A 24,547-nucleotide genomic window follows, 5' to 3' on the forward strand; every position below is an offset into this window, starting at 1 on the left:
GTGTGTGTTTTGTCTTCTCTTCGTTTTCTGGTTGGTTTGTCACCTTCATTTGCCTTGGTGCTCAGCTGGCAACTGATGATATCACTTAACCAGTATTGTGAGAAGAGGAAAATAATTTACTTTTATATTTTCAATCAAGATATGTTGCAGCTTTGTGCAAATCTTTTTCAAGCCAGGAAAATCTTTTTTAAACATCAGCTCGCTTTTTTTTATGTTTACTATTTGTGTTGCTTTTTTATCTTGGGATAACTTAATCATTAATTCGATATCCAGCTCAGAGCCTGAAACTGAGGTATCAGTTACTTTAGAAATGTTTGATATGCTTGGCTGAAGAGTGGTTTTCAAGGAAACTACAAGAGGTATCATCACCTACTGTAGATGTTGATTCACTTGAATCTTTTTGTGATGTCTTCTGAAGGTTCTAGAGCTTTTGCATATTTGGACATTATTTCCATTCAGTGGTGCTGGTTATTTTATTGTGGAGTTGGTAGCTGCATACAAACATAGTGACTCCTTTATTTTTATTGTTCTTTTCAGCATGTGCAAGGTGCTGTTCGACCTTCTAGGTGTATCATGGACAACACATAACTTGGGTTCTTGCAGCCTGTCCTGAATCTTTTTTGGTTCATCTTGTGCCATCATTGAGTGATGATAATGAGTAGCAGTGCTGTGACATTTCTGAATTATCTTGTCTATTTAATCCTGTGATGATATTAGAGTTGTAACAACTTGTATTTTATGCTCAACATGATACAAATTATTTACACCTGACAGGAATAGAGCCCTTTTCATACTTGCTCCAGGATCATGCAAAACACAGTGCACCTTTATAATAGAAATGTCCCATTTCATTAACAAATCATCAGGCTTCCTAGAAATATACTCTCCTATGTGCCGTTCTTGTGTTGATTCAGCACCTAACACAAAGCTCATTCTTTCAAAGTCCCTATTGATACAGTTAGACTCATCAATGAAACACCTGCTGAGGTATCTGACCACACATTAGTTGTGAAGGAAATCTTGCTATTCTGCTTCATTACATCAACTAACCCTTTTATTTAATTGAAAACAGACTTATACATATCATTGCATATCAGAGATATAAAAGTTTTGCTGCTTCAGCCTGTATTCTGGAGTAGTTTCAGCCATCAGTGTCATGAATCCAATGTCCTCAACATGACTGATTGATAAATCATCCATTACTGACATTTCTGCTATGCACTCATCCAGTTTCTTTGATTTAGAGTTAGAAGCATCCCACAGTTTTCCACTGATAGTATTCTTTTTTTGCTTAATGTCTAACTTCACTTTTTGCAAAGAAGTTTTTTGTCTTTAGTTTCTCCTCAAATTTGTTCCTTTCTTCTGCTTCTAACTCTTCACACTGCTCTTATGCATTGATTTCAACTGATTTTTCAAAAATGCAGTTCCACATCCCTTTCTTCAATAATCTTTTTTGCACAAAAAACACTGCGGTTGTTTCTTAGAGTACTTCCATGCTTTACTGTTTCTTGATGCCATTGTACTTAAAAAATGAGTCAGTAAGGCTTGGTAAACCTGATTATTTCACTTCAAGCAGTGTGATCGAATGACACTCTGTCTATCCTGAGGTAAGCTCCTTTACACTGCAGCCAGTGTGTGGTGACTCATATGACTCCTGCCAGCTCCTCCACGACACTTTATCATGGATTGATAAGAAGTGCTTAGCACTGCCAGTTCTTGTTTTTCAGTCTTCCTCCGTAAATCCACCACATCATTTTTGTGTTTGGTAAGGATGTGGATGCAAATGTTTATTTTATCACAAAATTAGATGTGGCTTTAAGAAATGATGCGGATGTTCCGCATATGCAGATGCGGATGCAGATACCTGATACATCTCTAGTGCAGAGGAAGGTGGATGTGATGGAATTAAAATATTTAAAGACAATATGTGGTTTAATCGAGCACGTGATAAGAGAGAGGTTTGGTATGGGAAAGAGAGCTGAAAAGAATGTGCTGAAATGGATTGGAAATATGGAGAAGTGGGTGAGGAGAGGTTGACAAAAAGGATATATATGTCATATGTGGTGGGGACAAGAAGGGGGAGACCAGATTGGAGACGGATGTGAAGGAAGGCAACCTTTCTTTGACTTCCTAGTGCTACTTTGGCAGTCAAGATGAAGAAGCATCATTTGAATGTGATTGTAAGTTTTCTGCATCATGATGATGCCATTTGCATCTTCAGAACATTTGATTGTTAAACAGCTGTGGTGACATCACATCCTTAATCCAGACTCACCGTCACCAGGAACTACTCACCCTCCTCCACCACTACTCACATACAAGCCTTATTCTCCTGGTAAAACTCCTAGATATATTTAGTAACTTTCAGGTTACCCCATAAATGTGTAATAACTTCCACAAAGCTTCTCTGTCATCCCTATCAAACACTTTTTTGAGATTCATAGATTTATATATATTTATTTATTTTGCTTTGTTGCTGTCTCCCGCGTTTGCAAGGTAGCGCAAGGAAACAGATGAAAGAAATGGCCCAACCCACCCCCATACACATGTATATACATACACGTCCCCACACACAAATATACATACCCATACATCTCAATGTACACATATATATACACACACACACACATATACCTATATACACATGCACACAATTCAAACTGTCTGCCTTTATTCATTCCCATCGCCACCTCGCCACACATGGAATAACATCCCCCTCCCCCCTCATGTGTGCGAGGTAGCGCTAGGAAAAGACAACAAAGGCCCCATTCATTCACACTCAGTCTCTAGCTGTCATGAAATAATGCCCGAAACCACAACTCCCTTTCCACATCCAGGCCCCACAGAACTTTCCATGGTTTACCCCAGATGCTTCACATGCCCTGATTCAATCCATTGACAGCACGTCGATCCCGGTATACCACATCGATCCAATTCACTCTATTCCTTGCCCGCCTTTCACCCTCCTGTATGTTCAGGCCCCGATCACTCAAAATCTTTTTCACTCCATCTTTCCACCTCCAATTTGGTCTCCCACTTCTCCTCATTCCCTCCACCTCCGACATCCATAGATATTTTATTATTTTATTTTGCTTTGTCACCGTCTCCTGCGTTTGCGAGGTAGCGCAAGGAAACAGACAAAAGAAATGGCCCAACCCACCCCCACACACAATGTATATACATACACGTCCACACACGCAAATATACATACCTATACATCTCAATGTACACATATATACACACACACAGACGCATACATATATACCCATGCACACAATTCACACTGTCTGCCTTTATTCATTCCCATCGCCACCACGCCACACATGGAATACCATCCCCCTCCCCCCTCATGTGTGCGAGGTAGCACTAGGAAAAGACAACAAAGGCCCCATTCGTTCACACTCAGTCTCTAGCTGTCATGCAATAATGCCCGAAACCACAGCTCCCTTTCCACATCCAGGCCCCTTACAACTTTCCATGGTTTACCCGAGACGCTTCGCGTGCCCTGATTCACTCCACTCACAGCACGTCAACAACGGTATACCACATCGATCCAATTCACTCTATTCCTTGCCCTCCTTTCACCCTCCTGCATGTTCAGGCCACGATCACACAAAATCTTTTTCACTCCATCTTTCCACCTCCAATTTGGTCTCCCACTTCTCCTTGTTCCCTCCACCTCCGACACATATATCCTCTTGGTCAATCTTTCCTCACTCATTCTCTCCATGTGCCCAAACCATTTCAAAACACCCCCTTCTGCTCTCTCAACCACGCTCTTTTTATTTCCACACATCTCTCTTGCCCTTACATTACTTACTCGATCAAACCACCTCACACCACACATTGTCCTCAAACATCTCATTTCCAGCACATCCACCCTCCTGCGCACAACTCTATCCATAGCCCACGCCTCGCAACCATACAGCATTGTTGGAACCATTATTCCTTCAAACATACCCATTTTAGCTTTCTGAGATAATGTTCTCGACTTCCACACATTCTTCAAGGCTCCCAGAATTTTCGCCCCCTCCCCCCACCCTATGATTCACTTCCACTTCCATGGTTCCATCTGCTGCCAGATCCACTCCTAGATATCTAAAACACTTTACTTCCTCCAGTTTATCTCCATTCAAACTTACCTCCCAATTGACTTGACCCTCAACCCTACTGTACCTGATAACCTTGCTTTTATTCACAATTACTCTTAACTTTCTTCTTTCACACACTTTACCAAACTCAGTCACCAGCTTCTGCAGTTTCTCACATGAATCAGCCACCAGCGCTGTATCATCAGCGAATAACAACTGACTCATTTCCCAAGCTCTCTCATCCACAACAGACTTCATGCTTGCCCCTCTTTCCAAAACTCTTGCATTCACCTCCCTAACAACCCCATCCATAAACAAATTAAACAACCATGGAGACATCACACACCCCTGCCGCAAACCTACATTCACTGAGAACCAATCACTTTCCTCTCTTCCTACACATACACATGCCTTACATCCTTGATAAAAACTTTTCACTGCTTCTAGCAACTTGCCTCCCACACCATATATTCTTAATACCTTCCACAGAGCATATCTATCAACTCTATCATATGCCTTCTCCAGATCCATAAATGCTACATACAAATCCATTTGCTTTTCTAAGTATTTCTCACATACATTCTTCAAAGCAAACACCTGATCCACACATCCTCTACCACTTCTGAAACCACACTGCTCTTCCCCAATCTGATAGATATCATATACAATTTAGTCCTTTTCTCCAACTATTTCTCATGCAAATTCCTTAAAGCAGACACCTGGTCCACATTTACTCTGCATATCCTGAAGCCATACTGCTCCTCCACTCTCATATGTTCTTGCATTCCAATACCTTCTCCAACACAGCTCTCCCACACACTTTTCTAGGTATGCATTGTAGTATTATACCTCTGCAATTTGAGCATTTACGTGTGCTCTTCCTTGTATCTGTGCTAGCAGTTGGTTCTTTTTAAGCACTGTCATAGTCAATGTATTTCATATTATATATAATGTGTTGAGAGTCGCAAATGGAGGGATGTCTGATCATTATCTTGTGGAGGCGAAGGTGAAGATTTGTAGAGGTTTTCATAAAAGAAGAGAGAATGTTGGGGTGAAGAGAGTGGTGAGGGTAAGTGAGCTTGGGAAGGAGACTTGTGTGAGGAAGTACCAGGAGAGACTGAGTACAGAATGGAAAAAGGTGAGAACAAAAGAGGTAAGGGGAGTGGGGGAGGAATGGGATGTACTTAGGGAAGCAGTGATGGCCTGCGCAAAAGATGCTTGTGGCATGAGAAGCGTGGGAGGTGGGCAGATTAGAAAGGGTAGTGAGTGGTTGGTTGAAGAAGTAAGATAATTAGTGAAAGAGAAGAGAGAGGCATTTGGACGATTTTTGCAGGGAAAAAATGCAAATGAGTGGGAGATGTATAAAAGAAAGAGGCAGGAGGTCAAGAGAAAGGTGCAAGAGGTGAAAAAGAGGGCAAATGAGAGTTGGGGTGAGAGAGTAACATTAAATTTTAGGGAGAATAAAAAGATGTTGTGGAAGGAGGTAAATAAAGTGCATAAGACAAGGGAGCAAATGGGAACTTCAGTGAAGGAGGCTAATGGGGATGTGATAGCAAGTAGTGGTGATGTGAGAAGGAGATGGAGTGAGTATTTTGAAGGTCTGTTGAATGTGTTTGATGATAGAGTGGCAGATATAGGGTGTTTTGGTCGAGGTGGTGTGCAAAGTGAGAGGTAGTGCACAGAGAAGAGGTAGTAAAAGCTTTGTGGAAGATGAAAGTCGGCAAGGCAGCGGGTTTGGATGGTATTGCTGTGGAATTTATTAAAAAAGGGGGTGACTGTATTGTTGACTGGTTGGTAAGGTTATTTAATGTATGTATGATTCATGGTGAGGTGCCTGAGGATTGGTGGAATGCATGCATAGTGCCATTGTACAAAGGCAAAGGGGATAAGAGTGAGTACTCAAATTACAGAGGTATAAGTTTGTTGAGTATTCCTGGTAAATTATATGGGAGGGTATTGATTGAGAGGGTGAAGGCATGTACAGAGCATCAGATTGGGGAAGAGCAGTGTGGTTTCAGAAGTGGTAGAGGCTATGTGGATCAGGTGTTTGCTTTGAAGATTGTATGTGAGAAATACTTAGAAAAGCAAATGGATTTGTATGTAGCATTTATGGATCATATGATAGAGTTGATAGAGATTTTCTGTGGAAGGTATTAAGAATATATGGTGTGGGAGGCAAGTTGTTAGAAGCAGTGAAAAGTTTTTATCAAGGATGTAAGGCATGTGTACGTGTAGGAAGAGAGGAAAGTGATTGGTTCTCAGTGAATGTAGGCTTGTGGGAGGGGTGTTTGATGTCTCCATGGTTGTTTAATTTGTTTATGGATGGGGTTGTTAGGGAGGTGAATGCAAGAGTTTTGGAAAGATGGGCAAGTATGCAGTCTGTTGTGAATGAGAAAGCTTGGGAAGTGAGTCAGTTGTTGTTTGCTGATGATACAGCGCTGGTGGCTGATTCATGTGAAAAACTGCAGAAGCTGGTGACTGAGTTCAGTAAAGTGTGTGAAAGAAGAAAGTTAAGAGTAAATATAAATAAGAGCAAGGTTATTAGGTACAGTAAGGTTGAGGGTCAAGTCAATTGGGAGGTAAGTTTAAATGGAGAAAAACTGGAGGAAGTAAAGTGTTTTAGATATCTGGGGGTGGATCTGGCAGCGGATGGAACCTTGGAAGTGGAAGTGAATCATAGGGTGGGGGAGGGGGTGAAAATTCTGGGAGCCTTGAAAGGTGTGTGGAAGTCGAGAACATTATCTCGGAAAGCAAAGGTGGTTATGTTTGAAGAAGGCATAGTGGTTCCAACAATGTTGTATGGTTGCGAGGCGTGGGCTATGGATAGAGTTGTGCGCAGGAGGGTTGATGTGCTGGAAATGAGATGTTTGAGGACAGTATGTGGTGTGAGGTGGTTTGATCGAGTAAGTGATAATAGGGTAAGAGAGATGTGTGGTAATAAAAAGAGTGTGGCTGAGAGAGCAGAAGAGGGTGTTTTGAAATGCTTTGGGCATATGGAGAGAATGAGTGAGGAAAAATTGACTTAGAGGATATATGTGTAAGAGGTGGAGATAACGAGGAGAAGTGGGAGACCAAATTGGAGGTGGAAAGATGGAGTGAAAAAGATTTTGAGTGATTGGGGCCTGAACATGCAGGAGGGTGAAAGGCGTGCAAGGAATACAGTGAATTAGAACGATGTGGTATACCGGGGTCGACGTGCTGTCAATGGATTGAACCAGGGCATGTGAAGCGCCTGGGGTAAACCATGGAAAGTTGTGTGGGGCCTGGATGTGGAAAGGGAGCTGTGGTTTCGGTGCATTATTACATGACAGCTAGAGACTGAGTGTGAACGAATGTGGCTTTTGTTGTCTTTTCCTAGCGCTACCTCGCACACGAGGAGGGAGGGGGATGTTATTCCATGTGTGGCGAGGTGGCGATGGGAATGAATAAAGGCAGACAATATGAATTATGTACATGTGTATATATGTATATGTCTGTGTGTGTATATATATATGTATACATTGAGATGTATAGATATGTATATTTGCGTGTGTGGACATGTATGTATATACATGTGTATGTGGGTGGGTTGGGCCATTCTTTTGTCTGTTTCCTTGCGCTACCTTGCTAATGCGGGAAAGAGCAACAAAGCAAAATAAATATGATAAATATATATCCTTATGAAAGCTAGTGCTTTAGATTTGATTCATATTATTGCTGCTTTTTTATTGATAAAGTAATAAAGAAAATTGCCTTTAACATTCATTATGATATTACCACAACTAGGCTACATTGTTCCTGTAAGCCTGTTGATACAGTATAATTGTACTCAATTTTTTTCTTATTTCAGACCATATACCTGTTCGGTGGATGGGATGGCATGCAAGACTTAAGTGATTTATGGTCATATCACATACCATCTCAGGAGTGGACATGTATCAGTAGAGACACCCATGCTGAGGTAAGGTTAGGAAGTGAAATTTTCTGAAGTTCATAGTTCCATGGTAACACTAAACAGCATTTTTTTCTCTTTTAAGAGTTTGTATAAATCATTTCACATATCTGTCAAGAGCCGTGCAAAAAATGTATTTGGTAATATAGATTCCCAGGGCAAAAGTTAAAACAGGCCATCAAATGATCCTTAAAGTAAGGTAAGTCACTTAATGACTTCTGTCTTTTCATGGATACCTTTGAATTTTAATTTTGTTGTCAAATTTAAACTTGAGATGTTCGATTGTTGGTGTGAGTGAGAGCTTCTGGGCATGTCTCCCAAGGAAAATTTATATCGATTCTGAGATGACAACTGAGGTTGGAATTGACCCGCAGCACCTTGTATTGTGTTGAAAGAGATGACCCCTGGACAACCTGCTTGCTCTGGGTTGTGAGAGATAGGATTTAGGTGGTTAAAGGACAGAGAAATCTAGTTTCTTTTCTGTCTCAATACACCACTTTGGCGTATATGTCACCTTCACTAGTGGTGAGATTTGTTACACTCCGATTAGTTTGCTGGTAATGACAGGCTCATAGGTTTTTGATTGTGCATAGAGGCCTCAGATATGCATACTAGCTTTTTCAGCATGCCTTGAACCTAGCTGCTTTTAAGACTAAGTAGACAGTTTACCTTCAGAGTAAGGCATGTATGCAAATAGGTTGAGGGGTGGATAGGTGGTTCCAGATGAAAGTGGGTCTGAAACAGGGATTTTTGATGTCACCATGGCTGTTTAATCTCTTTAAGGATAGGGTGGTTAGGGAGTTGAATGCAAGAGTCTTGGAGAAAGGTGCAATATACAGCCTCTTGAGGATGGTGGGGCCTGGGAGGTGAATTGGTTTTGTGCCTGTAACATGGCACTGGTGGCAGATTTGAGTGAGAAACTGCTGAAGTTGATGTTTGAGTTTGGGAGAGTGTAGGATATAAGAGAGTTGAGAGTAAATGTTACTACACCTCTCAACCATTCTCTCCTTATCTCCACCTCTATCTCATATCCTATCATTGCTTACTTGATCAACTCTTCATACCACATATTGACTCCAAACACTTCATTTTCAATGCATCAACTCGCTTATTTACATACTCATTCATAGCCCATGTCTCATATTCATACAGCTTTGTTGGCACTACTATGCCTTCAAACACACCCATTTTTGCTCTCGCATAGTGACCCATTTATCCACACATTTCTCAATGCTCCCAGAAACTTTGTCCCTTCACCCACATTATGACTCGTCCCAGCTTCCATGGTTCCACTCACTGCCATGTTCACTCCCAGGTACCTAAAGCACTTTACTTTCTGTAATTTTCTACATTCAAACTCACACCTTAACTAACCAGTCCTATTGCCCTTTTTAACTTAATAACCTTGCTTTTATTTACATTTACTCACAACTTCCACCCTTCACACACTCTCCCAAGCTTAGACACCAAATTTTGCACTTTCTCACTCGAATCTGCCTCTAGTGCTGTGTCTTCATCAAACAGCAACTGACTCACTTCCCAAACCAAGTCATCTCCCTACAAACAGCATACTTGCCTCTCTCTCGAAGCCCCTTGCATATACCTCCCTCACCACCCCATCCATAAATGAATTAAACAGCCCTGGTGACATGACACACCCCTGTCACTGACCAAGCTTCACCTGGAACCACTTTTTTCTCCGCTCTACCTGCTTGCATGCATATACCTTACACTTTTAATGAAAACTTCTCATTGCATCTAGCAGCTTTCTTCTCCTACCATATATCCGTAAGACCTTCCACAAGGCATCTCTATCAGCCTTATCATATGCTCTCTCCAGATCCATGGATGCCCTATACACATTCTACTGTTTCTCTATTTCTCATGCACTCCTCATAGCATACACCTGAATCTCTACCACTCCTGAAACCACAGTGTTCCTCCCTAGTTTCATTCTTTGTATGTGCCTTCATACACTGTGTCATATAGCTTATGAGATACACTCAACAAACTTATACCTCTGTAATTTAAACTCTCACCTTTGTCCCCCATACCTTCATACAGTGGCATTACACATGCATTTTGCTAAATCCCTTAGCATTTCGCTGTTATCCATACATACTTTGAAAATCTTAGCTAACCAATGAACAAAGTGACCCCCTTAAGAAATTCAGCTGCACACCATCCACTGAGAATCTTAGCTAACCAATGAACAAAGTGAACCCCTTAAGAAATTCAGCTGCACACCATACACTTCAGTCACCTTGCCACATTTCATCTTACACATTGCTCTTACCACCTATCCTCCCTTCACTAAACCCCTTTTCATGACTCTCTCACTTATTGCATTTGGAAATATTAGATGGAAAACTGAGACAGATAAGAAGTCTTCAGAGGTATTACCCTCTCTACTTCAAGTGGAAGAAGTTGCACACCACTTCCATTGTAGGCTCAAATGGAAACTCCGAAATGAGTAGTGCTGCAGTAAAAAGTGTTTTGATAAACTTAATAGACCCTGACACAGGTATAGAGAGAGAGTCTGCTGCGGAAATATGCATTGAAAGTGGAGATCAGGAAACTTCAACCACAGAAGGAGACTGAAATACTGATTCAGGTATGGAAGGAGAGAGAGAGAGTGGAAGCCAGGAATCAGCAAACACAGATATGATAAGAGAAAAAGACAGGGACACTGACTTGGGCATGGAAGAAGAAAGAGAAAGCAAAGGCCAGGAAACTTCTAGCACAGATTTGGATGCAGAAGGTGACGTTGATGCTGACTCAGTCATGGAAGCAGTTAGGGGTAGGAAAATGGAAATCAAGAAACTCTCAGGTCTGGCTTTAGACAGAGTAAGATGAGATGCAGTAAATGAACAACAAATTTGAGAGATAGACAAAGTCTGTAGATACCATGGGAAAGGAAGTTGTAAGTTGTGTAAAGGGCAAGCCTAGAATGTCATACTGGTGAAAATATAAATTTGAATGCCCTAGAAAATGTTTGGACTGGCTTAAGAAAGTTGAATGCTGGTATTGGGAAGAATACAGTTTCTACCATCCAAAGTTGTACAAACAATCATTAGAGTCTAGGTTGTGTTGCTGCTTGAATGAGTACCGTGAGAACCACCACATATCAGGGACAGTGAGGCATATCCCTTGTGTCCACCATACCACCATACACATCCTTTTTTAGTCAAAGGCATACACATCCTTTTTTAGTCAAAGGCAAAGGCAAGCAAAGGCAGGGAAGAGCTACCCATAGAGGATATGACACTGACTTCCCTCTTCAGGATGGTGAGGGAACTGAAAATTCAGCAGAACAGAGCATATTAACCCCTAAAAGTAACAGAGACAGGCTATGTAATGTGCCTCATATATGCCAGCATACAAGGACTTAAATCTCATAGAGCAAATAAAATTCCATTTATAAGTGGCTTCCTAAATGAGTGATGCAGTATTTGAAGCCTTCACTGAAACACACATTAAAGACCCTATAAATAGTGAGGTGTGGATCTAAAACTACAACCTGTGCAGATGCAACAGGACAAGATCATGTGGAGTAGTTGGATTGTATATATAAATACTCTTATAACAACTAAACTCCTCGAATAATTTGATAGAAGCTCTCATTTAAAGGTTGGAAACCCTATTTTAGTCATTGCATCAATCTGTAGACCAACAGGTGCAAAGCCTCAAGAAATAATGGAACCAATAAGAAACAATCATTTTCTTTTTTTTTGTTAGCTGAGACGGCACAAGGAGCTGAGGCCCTAATCAAGAACCATCACATTTACAATATATATTTATTTATTTATTCATTTATTTATTTATTTTGCTTTGTTGCTGTCACCCGCGTTAGTGAGGTAACGCAAGGAAACAGACGAAAGAATGGCCCAACCCACCCACATACACATGTATATACATACACGTCCACACACGCAAATGTACATACCTATACATCTCAATGTACACATACATATACACACACAGACATATACATATATACACATGTACATAATTCATACTGTCTGCCTTTATTTGTTCCCATCACCACCTCGCCACACATGGAATAACAACCCCCTCCCCCCTCATGTGTGCAAGGTAGCGCTAGGAAAAGACAACAAAGGCCCCATTCGTTCACACTCAGTCTCTAGCTGTCATGTAATAATGCACCGAAACCACAGCTCCCTTTCTACATCCAGGCCCCACACAACTTTCCATGGTTTACCCCAGACGCCTCACATACCCTGGTTCAATCCATTGACAGCACGTCAACCCCGGTATACCACATCGTTCCAATTCACTCTATTCCTTGCACGCCTTTCACCCTCCTGCATGTTCAGGCTCCGATCACTCAAAATCTTTTTCACTCCATCCTTCCACCTCCAATTTGGTCTCCCACTTCTCCTCGTTCCCTCCACCTCTGACACATATATCCTCTTTGTCAATCTTTCCTCACTCATTCTCTCCATGTGACCAAACCATCTCAAAACACCCTCTACTGCTCTCTCAACCACACTCTTTTTATTTCCAAACATCTCTCTTACCGTTACATTACTTACTCGATCAAACCACCTCACACCACATATTGTCCTCAAACATCTCATTTCCAGCACATCAACCCTCCTGCGCACAACTCTATCCATAGCCCATGCCTTACAACCATACAACATTGTTGGAACCACTATTCCTTCAAACATAGCCATTTTTGCTTTCCGAGATAATGTTCTAGACTTCCAAACATTCTTCAAGGCTCCCAGAATTTTCGCCCCCTCCCCCACCCTATGATTCACTTCCGCTTCCTTGGTTCCATCCGCTGCCAGATCCACTCCCAGATATCTAAAACACTACTTCCTCCAGTTTTTCTCCATTCAAACTTACCTCCCAGTTGACTTGAACCTCAACCCTACTGTACCTAATAACCTTGCTCGTATTCACATTTACTCTTAACTTTCTTCTTTCACGCACTTTACCAAACTCAGTCACCAGCTTCTGCAGTTTCTCACATGAATCAGCCACCAGCACTGTATCATCAGCGAACAACAACTGACTGACTTCCCAAGCTCTCTCATCCACAACAGACTGCATACTTGCCCCTCTTTCCAAAACTCTTGCATTCACCTCCCAAGCAACCCCATCCATGAACAAATTAAACAACCATGGAGACATCACACACCCCTACCACAAACCTACATTCACTGAGAACCAATCACTTTCCTCTCTTCCTACACCTACACATGCCTTACATCCTCAATAAAAACTTTTCAGTGTTTCTAACAACTTGCCTCCCACACCATATATTCTTAATACCTTCCACAGAGCATCTCTATCAACTCTATCATATGCCTTCTCCAGATCCATAAATGCTACATACAAATCCATTTGCTTTTCTAAGTATTTCTCGCATACATTCTTCAAAGCAAACACCTGATCCACACATCCTCTACCACTTCTGAAACCACACTGCTCTTCCCCAATCTGATGCTCTGTACATGCCTTCACCCTCTCAAATCAGTACCCTCCCATATAATTTACCAGGAATACTCAACAAACTTATACCTCTGTAATTTGAGCACTCACTCTTATCCCCTTTGCCTTTGTACAGTGGCACTATGCAAGCATTCTGCCAATCCTCAGGCACCTCACCATGAATCATACATACATTAAAGAACCTTACCAATTAGTCAACAATACAGACACCCCCTTTTTTAATAAATTCCACTGCAATACCATCCAAACCTGCTGCCTTGCCGGCTTTCATTTTCCGCAAAGCTTTTACTACCTCTTCTCTGTTTACCAAATCATTTTCCCTAACCCTCTCACTTTGCACACCACCTTGACCAAAACACCCTATATCTGCCACTCAATCACCAAAAACAATCAACAAACCTTCAAAATACTCACTCCATCTGTTCCTCACATCACCACTACTTGTTTTTTTTTTAATTTTCCAAAAGAAGGAACAGAGAATTTGGCCAGGTGAGGGTATTCCCTCAAGGCCCAGTCCTCTGTTCTTAACGCTACCTCGCTAATGCGGGAAATGGCGAATAGTTTGAAAGAAAAGAAAAGGATATATATATATATATATATATATATATATATATATATATATATATATATATGGATGGGGTTGTTAGGGAGGTAAATGCAAGAGTCCTGGAAAGAGGGGCAAGTATGAAGTCTGTTGGGGATGAGAGAGCTTGGGAAGTGAGTCAGTTGTTGTTCGCTGATGATACAGCGCTGGTGGCTGATTCATGTGAGAAACTGCAGAAGCTGGTGACTGAGTTTGGTAAAGTGTGTGGAAGAAGAAAGTTAAGAGTAAATGTGAATAAGAGCAAGGTTATTAGGTACAGTAGGGGTGAGGGTCAAGTCAATTGGGAGGTGAGTTTGAATGGAGAAAAACTGGAGGAAGTGAAGTGTTTTAGATATCTGGGAGTGGATCTGTCAGCGGATGGAACCATGGAAGCGGAAGTGGATCATAGGGTGGGGGAGGGGGCGAAAATTTTGGGAGCCTTGAAAAATGTGTGGAAGTCGAGAACATTATCTCGGAAAGCAAAAATGGGTATGTTTGAAGGAATAGTGGTTCCAACAATGTTGTATGGTTGCGAGGCGTGGGCTATGGATAGAGATGTGCGCAGGAGGATGGATGTGCTGGAAATGAGATGTTTGAGGACAATGTGTGGTGTGAGGTGGTTTGATCGAGTAAGTAACGTAAGGGTAAGAGAGATGTGTGGAAATAAAAAGAGCGTGGTTGAGAGAGCAGAAGAGGGTGTTTTGAAATGGTTTGGGCACATGGAGAGAATGAGTGAGGAAAGATTGACCAAGAGGATATATGTGTCGGAGGTGGAGGGAACGAGGAGAAGAGGGAGACCAAATTGGAGGTGGAAAGATGGAGTGAAAAAGATTTTGTGTGATCGGGGCCTGAACATGCAGGAGGGTGAAAGGAGGGCAAGGAATAGAGTGAATTGGAGCGATGTGGTATACAGGGGTTGACGTGCTGTCAGTGGATTGAATCAAGGTATGTGAAGCGTCTGGGGTAAACCATGGAAAGCTGTGTAGGTATGTATATTTGCGTGTGTGGACGTGTGTATGTACATGTGTATGGGGGGGGGGTTGGGCCATTTCTTTCGTCTGTTTCCTTGCGCTACCTCGCAAACGCGGGAGACAGCGACAAAGTATAAAAAAAAAAAAAAAAAAAAAAAAAAATATATATATATATATATATATATATATATATATATATTATCCCTGGGAATAGGGGAGAAAGAATACCTCCCACGTATTCCCTGCGTGTCGTAGAAGGCGACTAAAAGGGGAGGGAGCGGGGGGCTGGAAATCCTCCCCTCTCAATTTTTTTTAATTTTCCAAAAGAAGGAACAGAGAAGGGGGCCAGGTGAGGATATTCCCTCAGTGGCCCAGTTCTCTGTTCTTAACGCTACCTCGCTAACGCGGGAAATGGCGAATAGTTTGAAAAAAAAATATATATATATATATATATATATATATATATATATATATATATATATATATATATATATATATATTTATTTTTATTTATTATACTTTGTCGCTGTCTCCCGCATTTGCGGGTAGCGCAAGGAAACAAACAAAAGAAATGGCCCAACCCCCCCCATACACATGTATATACATACGTCCACACACGCAAATATACATACCTACACAGCTTTCCATGGTTTACCCCAGACGCTTCACATGCCCTGCTTCAATCCACTGACAGCACGTCAACCCCGGTATACCACATCGCTCCAATTCACTCTATTCCTTGCCCTCCTTTCACCCTCCTGCATGCTCAGGCCCCGATCACACAAAATCTTTTTCACTCCATCTTTCCACCTCCAATTTGGTCTCCCTCTTCTCCTTGTTCCCTCCACCTCCGACACATATATCCTCTTGGTCAATCTTTCCTCACTCATCCTCTCCATGTGCCCAAACCACTTCAAAACACCCTCTTCTGCTCTCTCAACCACGCTCTTTTTATTTCCACACATCTCTCTTACCCATACGTTACTCATTCGATCAAACCACCTCACACCACACATTGTCCTCAAACATCTCATTTCCAGCACATCCATCCTCCTGCGCACAACTCTATCCATAGCCCACGCCTCGCAACCATACAACATTGTTGGAACCACTATTCCTTCAAACATACCCATTTTTGGTTTCCGAGATAATGTTCTCGACTTCCACACATTCTTCAAGGCCCCCAGGATTTTCGCCCCCTCCCCCACCCTATGGTCCACTTCCGCTTCCATGGTTCCATCCGCTGCCAGATCCACTCCCAGATATCTAAAACACTTCACTTCCTCCAGTTTTTCTCCATTCAAACTCACCTCCCAATTGACTTGACCCTCAACCCTACTGTACCTAATAACCTTGCTCTTATTCACATTTACTCTTAACTTTCTTCTTCCACACACTTTTCCAAACTCAGTCACCAGCTTCTGCAGTTTCTCACATGAATCAGCCACCAGCGCTGTATCATCAGCAAACAACAACTGACTCACTTCCCAAGCTCTCTCATCCCCAACAGACTTCATACTTGCCCCTCTTCCCAAAACTCTTGCATTTACCTCCCTAACAACCCCATCCATAAACAAATTAAACAACCATGGAGACATCACACACCCCTGCCGCAAACCTACATTCACTGAGAACCAATCACTTTCCTCTCTTCCTACACGTACACATGCCTTACATCCTCGATAAAAACTTTTCAGTGTTTCTAACAACTTTCCTCCCACACCATATATTCTTAATACCTTCCACAGAGCATCTCTATCAACTCTATCATATGCCTTCTCCAGATCCATAAATGCTACATACAAATCCATTTGCTTTTCTAAGTATTTCTCACATACATTCTTCAAAGCAAACACCTGATCCACACATCCTCTACCACTTCTGAAACCACACTGCTCTTCCCCAATCTGATGCTCTGCACATGCCTTCACCCTCTCAATCAATAACCTCCCATATAATTTACCAGGAATACTCAACAAACTTATACCTCTGTAATTTGAGCACTCACTCTTATCCCCTTTGCCTTTGTACAATGGCACTATGCACGCATTCCGCCAATCCTCAGGCACCTCACCATGAGTCATACATACATTAAATAACCTTACCAACCAGTCAACAATACAGTCACCCCCTTTTTTAGTAAATTCCACTGCAATACCATCCAAACCTGCTGCCTTGCCGGCTTTCATCTTCTGCAAAGCTTTCACTACCTCTTCTCTGTTTACCAAATCATTATCCCTAACCCTCTCACTTTGCACACCACCTCGACCAAAACACCCTATATCTGCCACTCTATCATCAAACACATTCAACAAACCTTCAAAATACTCACTCCATCTCCTTCTCACATCACCACTACTTGTTATCACCTCCCCACTTGCACCCTTCACCGAAGTTCCCATTTGCTCCCTTGTCTTACGCACTTTATTTACCTCCTTCCAGAACATCTTTTTATTCTCCCTAAAATTTAATGATACTCTCTCACCCCAACTCTCATTTGCCCTTTTTTTCACCTCTTGCACCTTTCTCTTGACCTCCTGTCTCTTTCTTTTATACATCTCCCACTCAATTGCATTTTTTCCCTGCAAAAATCGTCCAAATGCCTCTCTCTTCTCTTTCACTAATACTCTTACTTCTTCATCCCACCACTCACTACCCTTTCTAATCAACCCACCTCCCACTCTTCTCATGCACAAGCATCTTTTGCGCAATCCATCACTGATTCCCTAAATACATCCCATTCCTCCCCCACTCCCCTTACTTCCATTGTATATATTTATATACATATATATTCTTTCACTGTCTGCCTTTATATATATATATATATATATATATATATATATATATATATATATATATATATATATATATATATATATTATTATTTTTTTTTAATTTTGCTTTGTCGCTGTCTCCCGCGTTTGCGAGGTAGCGCAAGGAAACAGACGAATGAAATGGCCCAACCCACCCCCATACACATTGTATATACATACACGTCCACACACAAATATACATACCTATACATCTCAATGTACACATATATATACACACACACACATACATATATACCCATGCACACAATTCACACTGTCTGCTTTTATTCATTCCCATCGCCATCTCGCCACACATGGAATACCATCCCCCTCCCCCCTCATGTGTGCGAGGTAGCACTAGGAAAAGACAACAAAGGCCCCATTCGTTCACACTCAGTCTCTAGCTGTCATGCAATAATGCCCGAAACCACAGCTCCCTTTCCACATCCAGGCCCCACACAACTTTCCATGTTTTACCCCAGACGCTTCACATGCCCTGATTCAATCCACTGACAGCACATCAACCCTGGTATACCACATCAATCCAATTCGCTCTATTCCTTGCACGCCTTTCACCCTCCTGCATGTTCAGGCCCCGATCACTCATAATCTTTTTCACCCCATCTTTCCACCTCCAATTTCGTCTCCCACTTCTCCTCGTTCCCTCCACCTCTGACACATATATCCTCTTGGTCAATCTTTCCTCACTCATTCTCTCCATGTGGCCAAACCATTTCAAAACACCCTCTTCTGCTCTCTCAACCACACTCTTTTTATTTCCACACATCTCTCTTACCCTTACATTACTTACTCGATCAATCCAACTCACACCACATATTGTCCTCGAACATCCCAGTTCCAGCACATCCACCCTCCTGCGCACAACTCTATCCATAGCCCACGCCTCGCAACCATACAACATTATTGGAACCACTATTCCTTCAAACATACCCATTTTTGCTTTCCGAGATAATGTTCTCGACTTCTAAACATTCTTCAAGGCTCCCAGGATTTTCGCCCCCTCCTTCACCCTATGATTCACTTCCGCTTCCATGGTTCCATCCACTGCCAGATCCACTCCCAGGTATCTAAAACACTTTACTTCCTCCAGTTTTACTCCATTCAAACTTACCTCCCAATTGACTTGACCCTCAACCCTACTTTACCTAATAACCTTGCTCTTATTCACATTTACTCTTAACTTTCTTCTTTCACACACTTTACCAAACTCAGTCACCAGCTTCTGCAGTTTCTTGCATGAATCAACCACCAGCGCTGTATCATCAGCGAACAACAACTGACTCACTTTCCAAGCTCTGTCATCCACAACAGACTGCATACTTGCCCCTCTTTCCAAAACCCTTGCATTCACCTCCCTAACAACCCATCCATAAACAAATTAAACAACCATGGAGACATCACACACCCCTGCCGCAAACCTACATTCACTGAGAACCAATCACTTTCCTCTCTTCGTACACGTACACATGCCTTACATCCTCGATAAAAACTTTTCACTGCTTCTAACAACTTGCCTCCCACACCATATATTCTTAATACCTTCCACAGAGCATCTCTATCAACTCTATCATATGCCTTTTCCAGATCCATAAATGCTACATACAGATCCATTTGTTTTTCGAAGTATTTCTCACATACATTCTTCAAAGCAAACACCTGATCCACACATCCTCTACCACTTCTGAAACCAAACTGCTCTTCCCCAATCTGATGCTCTGTACATGCCTTCACCCTCTCAATCAATACCCTCCCATATAATTTACCAGGAATACTCAACAAACTTATACCTCTTTAATTTGAGCACTCACTCTTATCCCCTTTGCCTTTGTACAATGGCACTATGCACGCATTCCGCCAATCCTCAGGCACCTCACCATGAATCATACAAACATTAAATAACCTTACTAACCAGTCAACAATACAGTCACCCCCTTTTTTAATAAATTACACTGCAATGCCATCCAAACCTGCTGCCTTGCCGGCTTTCATCTTCTGTAAATCTTTTACTACCTCTTCTCTGTTTACCAAATCATTTTCTCTAACCCTCTCACTTTGCACACCACCTCGACCAAAACACCCTATATCTGCCACTCTATCATCAAACACATTCAACAAACCTTCAAAATACTCACTCCATCTCCTTCTCACATCACCACTACTTGTTATCACCTCCCCATTAGCCCCCTTCACTGAAGTTCCCATTTGCTCCCTTGTCGTACGCACTTTATTTACCTCCTTCCAAAACATCTTTTTATTCTCCCTGAAATTTAATGATACTCTCTCACCCCAACTCTCATTTGCCCTCTTTTTCACCTCTTGCACCTTTCTCTTGACCTCCTGCCTCTTTCTTTTATACCTCTCCCACACATTTGCATTTTTTCCCTGCAAAAATCGTCCAAATGCCTCTCTCTTCTCTTTCACTAATAATCTTACTTCTTCATCCCACCACTCACTACCTTTTCTAATCAACCCTTCTCCCACGTCTTCTCATGCCGCAAGCATCTTTTGCGCAAGCCATCACTGCTTCCCTAAATACATCCCATTCCTCCCCCACTCCCCTTACCTCCTTTGTTCTCACTTTTTTCCATTCTGTACTCAGTCTCTCCTGGTACTTCCTCACACAAGTCTCCTTCCCAAGCTCACTTACTCTCACCACTCTCTTCACCCCAACATTCTCTCTTCTTTTCTGAAAACCCCTACAAATCTTCACCTTCGCCTCCACAAGATAATGATCAGACATCCCTCCAGTTGCACCTCTCAGCACATTAATATCCAAAAGTCTCTCTTTCGTGCCTCTATCAATTAACACGTAATCGAATAACGCTCTCTGGCCATCTCTCCTACTTACATATGTATACTTATGTATATCTCGCTTTTTAACCCAGGTATTCCCAATCATCAGTCCTTTTTCAGCACATAAATCTACAAGCTCTTCACCATTTCCATTTACAACACTGAACACCCCATGTATACCAATTATTCCCTCAGCTGCCACATTACTCACCTCTGCATTCAAATCACCCATCGCTATAACCCGGTCTCGTGCATCAAAACCACTAACACACTCATTCAGCTGCTCCCAAAACACTTGCCTCTCATGATCTTTCTTCTCATGCCCAGGTGCATATGCACCAATAATCACCCATCTCTCTCAATCAACTTTCAGTTTTACCCATATTAATCGAGAATTTACTTTCTTACATTCTATCACATACTCCCACAACTCCTGTTTCAGGAGTATTACTACTCCTTCCCTTGCTCTTGTCTTCTCACTAACCCCTGACTTTACTCCCAAGACATTCCCAAACCACTCTTCCCCTTTACCCTTGAGCTTCGTTTCACTCAGAGCCAAAACATCCAGGTTCCTTTCCTCAAACATACTACGTATCTCTCCTTTTTTCACATCTTGGTTACATCCACCCACATTTAGGCACCCCAATCTGAGCCTTCGAGGAGGATGAGCACTCCCCGTGTGACTCCTTCTTCTGTTTCCCATTTTAGAAAGTTAAAAAATACAAGGAGGGGAGGATTTCTGGCCCCCCCGCTCCCGTCCCCTCTAGTCGCTTTCTATGACACGCGAGGAATGCGTGGGAAGTATTCTTTCACCCCTATCCCCAGGGATAATATATATATATATATATTATATATATATATATTTTTTTTTTTTTTTTTTTTTTATACTTTGTCGCTGTCTCCCGCGTTTGCGAGGTAGCGCAAGGAAACAGACAAAAGAAATGGCCCAACCCCCCCCCCATACACATGTATATACATACGTCCACACACGCAAATATACATACCTACACAGCTTTCCATGGTTTACCCCAGACGCTTCACATGCCTTGATTCAATCCACTGACAGCACGTCAACCCCTGTATACCACATCGCTCCAATTCACTCTATTCCTTGCCCTCCTTTCACCCTCCTGCATGTTCAGGCCCCGATCACACAAAATCTTTTTCACTCCATCTTTCCACCTCCAATTTGGTCTCCCTCTTCTCCTCGTTCCCTCCACCTCCGACACATATATCCTCTTGGTCAATCTTTCCTCACTCATTCTCTCCATGTGCCCAAACCATTTCAAAACACCCTCTTCTGCTCTCTCAACCACGCTCTTTTTATTTCCACACATCTCTCTTACCCTTACGTTACTTACTCGATCAAACCACCTCACACCACACATTGTCCTCAAACATCTCATTTCCAGCACATCCATCCTCCTGCGCACAACTCTATCCATAGCCCTCGCCTCGCAACCATACAACATTGTTGGAACCACTATTCCTTCAAACATACCCATTTTTGCTTTCCGAGATAATGTTCTTGACTTCCACACATTTTTCAAGGCTCCCAAAATTTTCGCCCCCTCCCCCACCCTATGATCCACTTCCGCTTCCATGGTTCCATCCGCTGACAGATCCACTCCCAGATATCTAAAACACTTCACTTCCTCCAGTTTTTCTCCATATATATATATATATATATATATATATATATATATATATATACACATACACACACACATACATATGCACATATACACACACACACACATACATATATATACATATGAAAAATGTAAGAAACAATTTAGAAAACTGAAACTTCTAGCTTGAAATGAAATGAAAAAATGGATATCACATAATGGTTCAACCTCTGGCTATGGAAAAAGGAAATGTATAATTTATTTACTCAAACGTCAATAATGCATGATACATTTTGTATCATGCATTAAAGTGCGTGATAGAGCTTTTTTGCTGTCTCTCGCGTTAGCAAGGTAGCGCAAGGAAACAAACGACAGAATGGCCCAACCCACCCACATACACGTGTATACATACAGGTCCACACACGCAATATATACACACCTATACATCTCAGTGTATTCATATATATACACACACACACACACACATATACAAATATACACATGCACATAATTCATAATGTCTGCCTTTATTCATTCCCATTGCCAACCCGCCACACATGAAAATAACCACTCTCTCCCCCCCAGATGTGCGCTAGGTAGCGCTAGGAAAAGACAACAAAGGCCACTAGCTCTCATGTAATAATGCACCGAAGCCATAGCATCCTTTCCACATCCAGGCCTCACAGGCCTTTCCATGGTTTACCCCAGACGCTTCACGTAACCTGGTTCAATCCATTGACAGCATGTCGACCCCGGTATACCACAGCGTTACAATTCACTCTATTCCTTGCACGCTTCTCACCCTCCTACATGTTCAGGCCTCAGTCACTCAAAATCTTTTTCACTCCATCTTTCCACCTCCAATTTGGTGTCTCACTTTTCGTCTTTCACTTCGCATCTGACACATATACCCTCTTGGTCAATCTTTCCTCACTCATTCTCTCCATGTGACCAAACCACTTCAAAACACCCTCTTCTGCTCTGTCAGCCACACTCTTTTTATTACCACACATCTCTCTTACCCTATGATTACTTACTCGATGAAACCATCTCACACCACATACTTTCCTCCTCCGTACAGTTCTATCCATAGCTTACGCCTCGCAACCATATAACATTGTTGGAACTACTATTCCTTCAAACATACCCATTTTTGCTCTCCGAGATAATGTTCTCGACTTCCACACATTCTTTAACACTCGCAGAAGTTTCACCCCTTCCCCACCCTATGATTCACTTCCATTTCCATGTTTACCTCCACTGCCAAATCCACTCCCAGATATCTAAAACTCTTTATTTCCTCCAGTTTTTCTCCATTCAAACTTACCTCCTAATTGACTTGTCGTTGAACCCTACTGTACCTAATAACCTTGCTCTTATTCACATTTACTCTAAGCTTTCTTCTTTCACACACTTTACCAAACTCAGTCACCAGCTTCTGCAGTTTCTCACATGAATCAGCCACCAGCGCTGTATCATCAGCAAACAAGTGACTCGCTTTCCAAGCTCTCTCATCCACAACAGACTGCATACTTGCCCCCTCTTTCTAAAACTCTTGCATTCACCTCCCTAACAACCCTATCCATAAACAAAAATTAACAAGCATGGAGACATCACACACCCCTGCCGCAAACCTACATTCTCTGAGAACTAATCACTTTCCTCTCTTCCTACACGTACACATGCCTTACATCCTCAATAAAAACTTTTCACTGCTTCTAACAACTTGCCTCGCACGCCATATATTCTTAATACCTTCCACAGAGTATCTCTATCAATTCTATCATATGCCTTCTCCAGATCCATAAATGCTCCATACAAATTAAAGCAAACACCTGCTCCACACATCCACCTACCACTTCTGAAACCATACTGCTCTTCCCCAATCTGATGCTCTGTATATTCCTTCACCCTCTCAATCAATACCCTCCCATATAATTTCCCAGGAATACTCAACAAACTTATCCCTCTATAATTTGAGCACTCACTTTTATCTCCCTTTGTCTTTGTACAGTGGCATTATGCAAGCATTCCGCCAATCCTCAGGCACCTCACCATGAGTCATACATACATTGAATAACCTTACCAACCAGTCAACAATACAGTCACCCCCTTTTTTAATAAATTCCACTGCAATACCATCCAAACCCATTGTCTTGCCGGCTTTCATCTTCCGCAAAGCTTTTACTACCTCTTCTTTGTTTACTAAATCATTTTCCCTAACCCTCT

At 42.0% G+C, this 24,547-nt stretch overlaps 1 protein-coding gene across 1 annotated transcript in view; it reads left to right on the forward strand.

Moving 5' to 3' along the window:
* The window catches only part of muskelin (muskelin 1), a 512,022-nt gene that overhangs the window by 235,301 nt on the left and 252,174 nt on the right, over positions 1-24,547 (forward strand). Inside the window, exon 6 of the mRNA XM_071674329.1 lies at positions 7,921-8,031. Coding sequence (XP_071530430.1) covers positions 7,921-8,031 — 111 coding nt within the window. The remainder of the gene's footprint in view (positions 1-7,920; positions 8,032-24,547) is intronic.

The sequence above is a fragment of the Panulirus ornatus genome, chromosome 19 (assembly GCF_036320965.1).
Source record: "Panulirus ornatus isolate Po-2019 chromosome 19, ASM3632096v1, whole genome shotgun sequence".
Taxonomy (NCBI): Eukaryota; Metazoa; Arthropoda; class Malacostraca; order Decapoda; family Palinuridae; genus Panulirus; species Panulirus ornatus.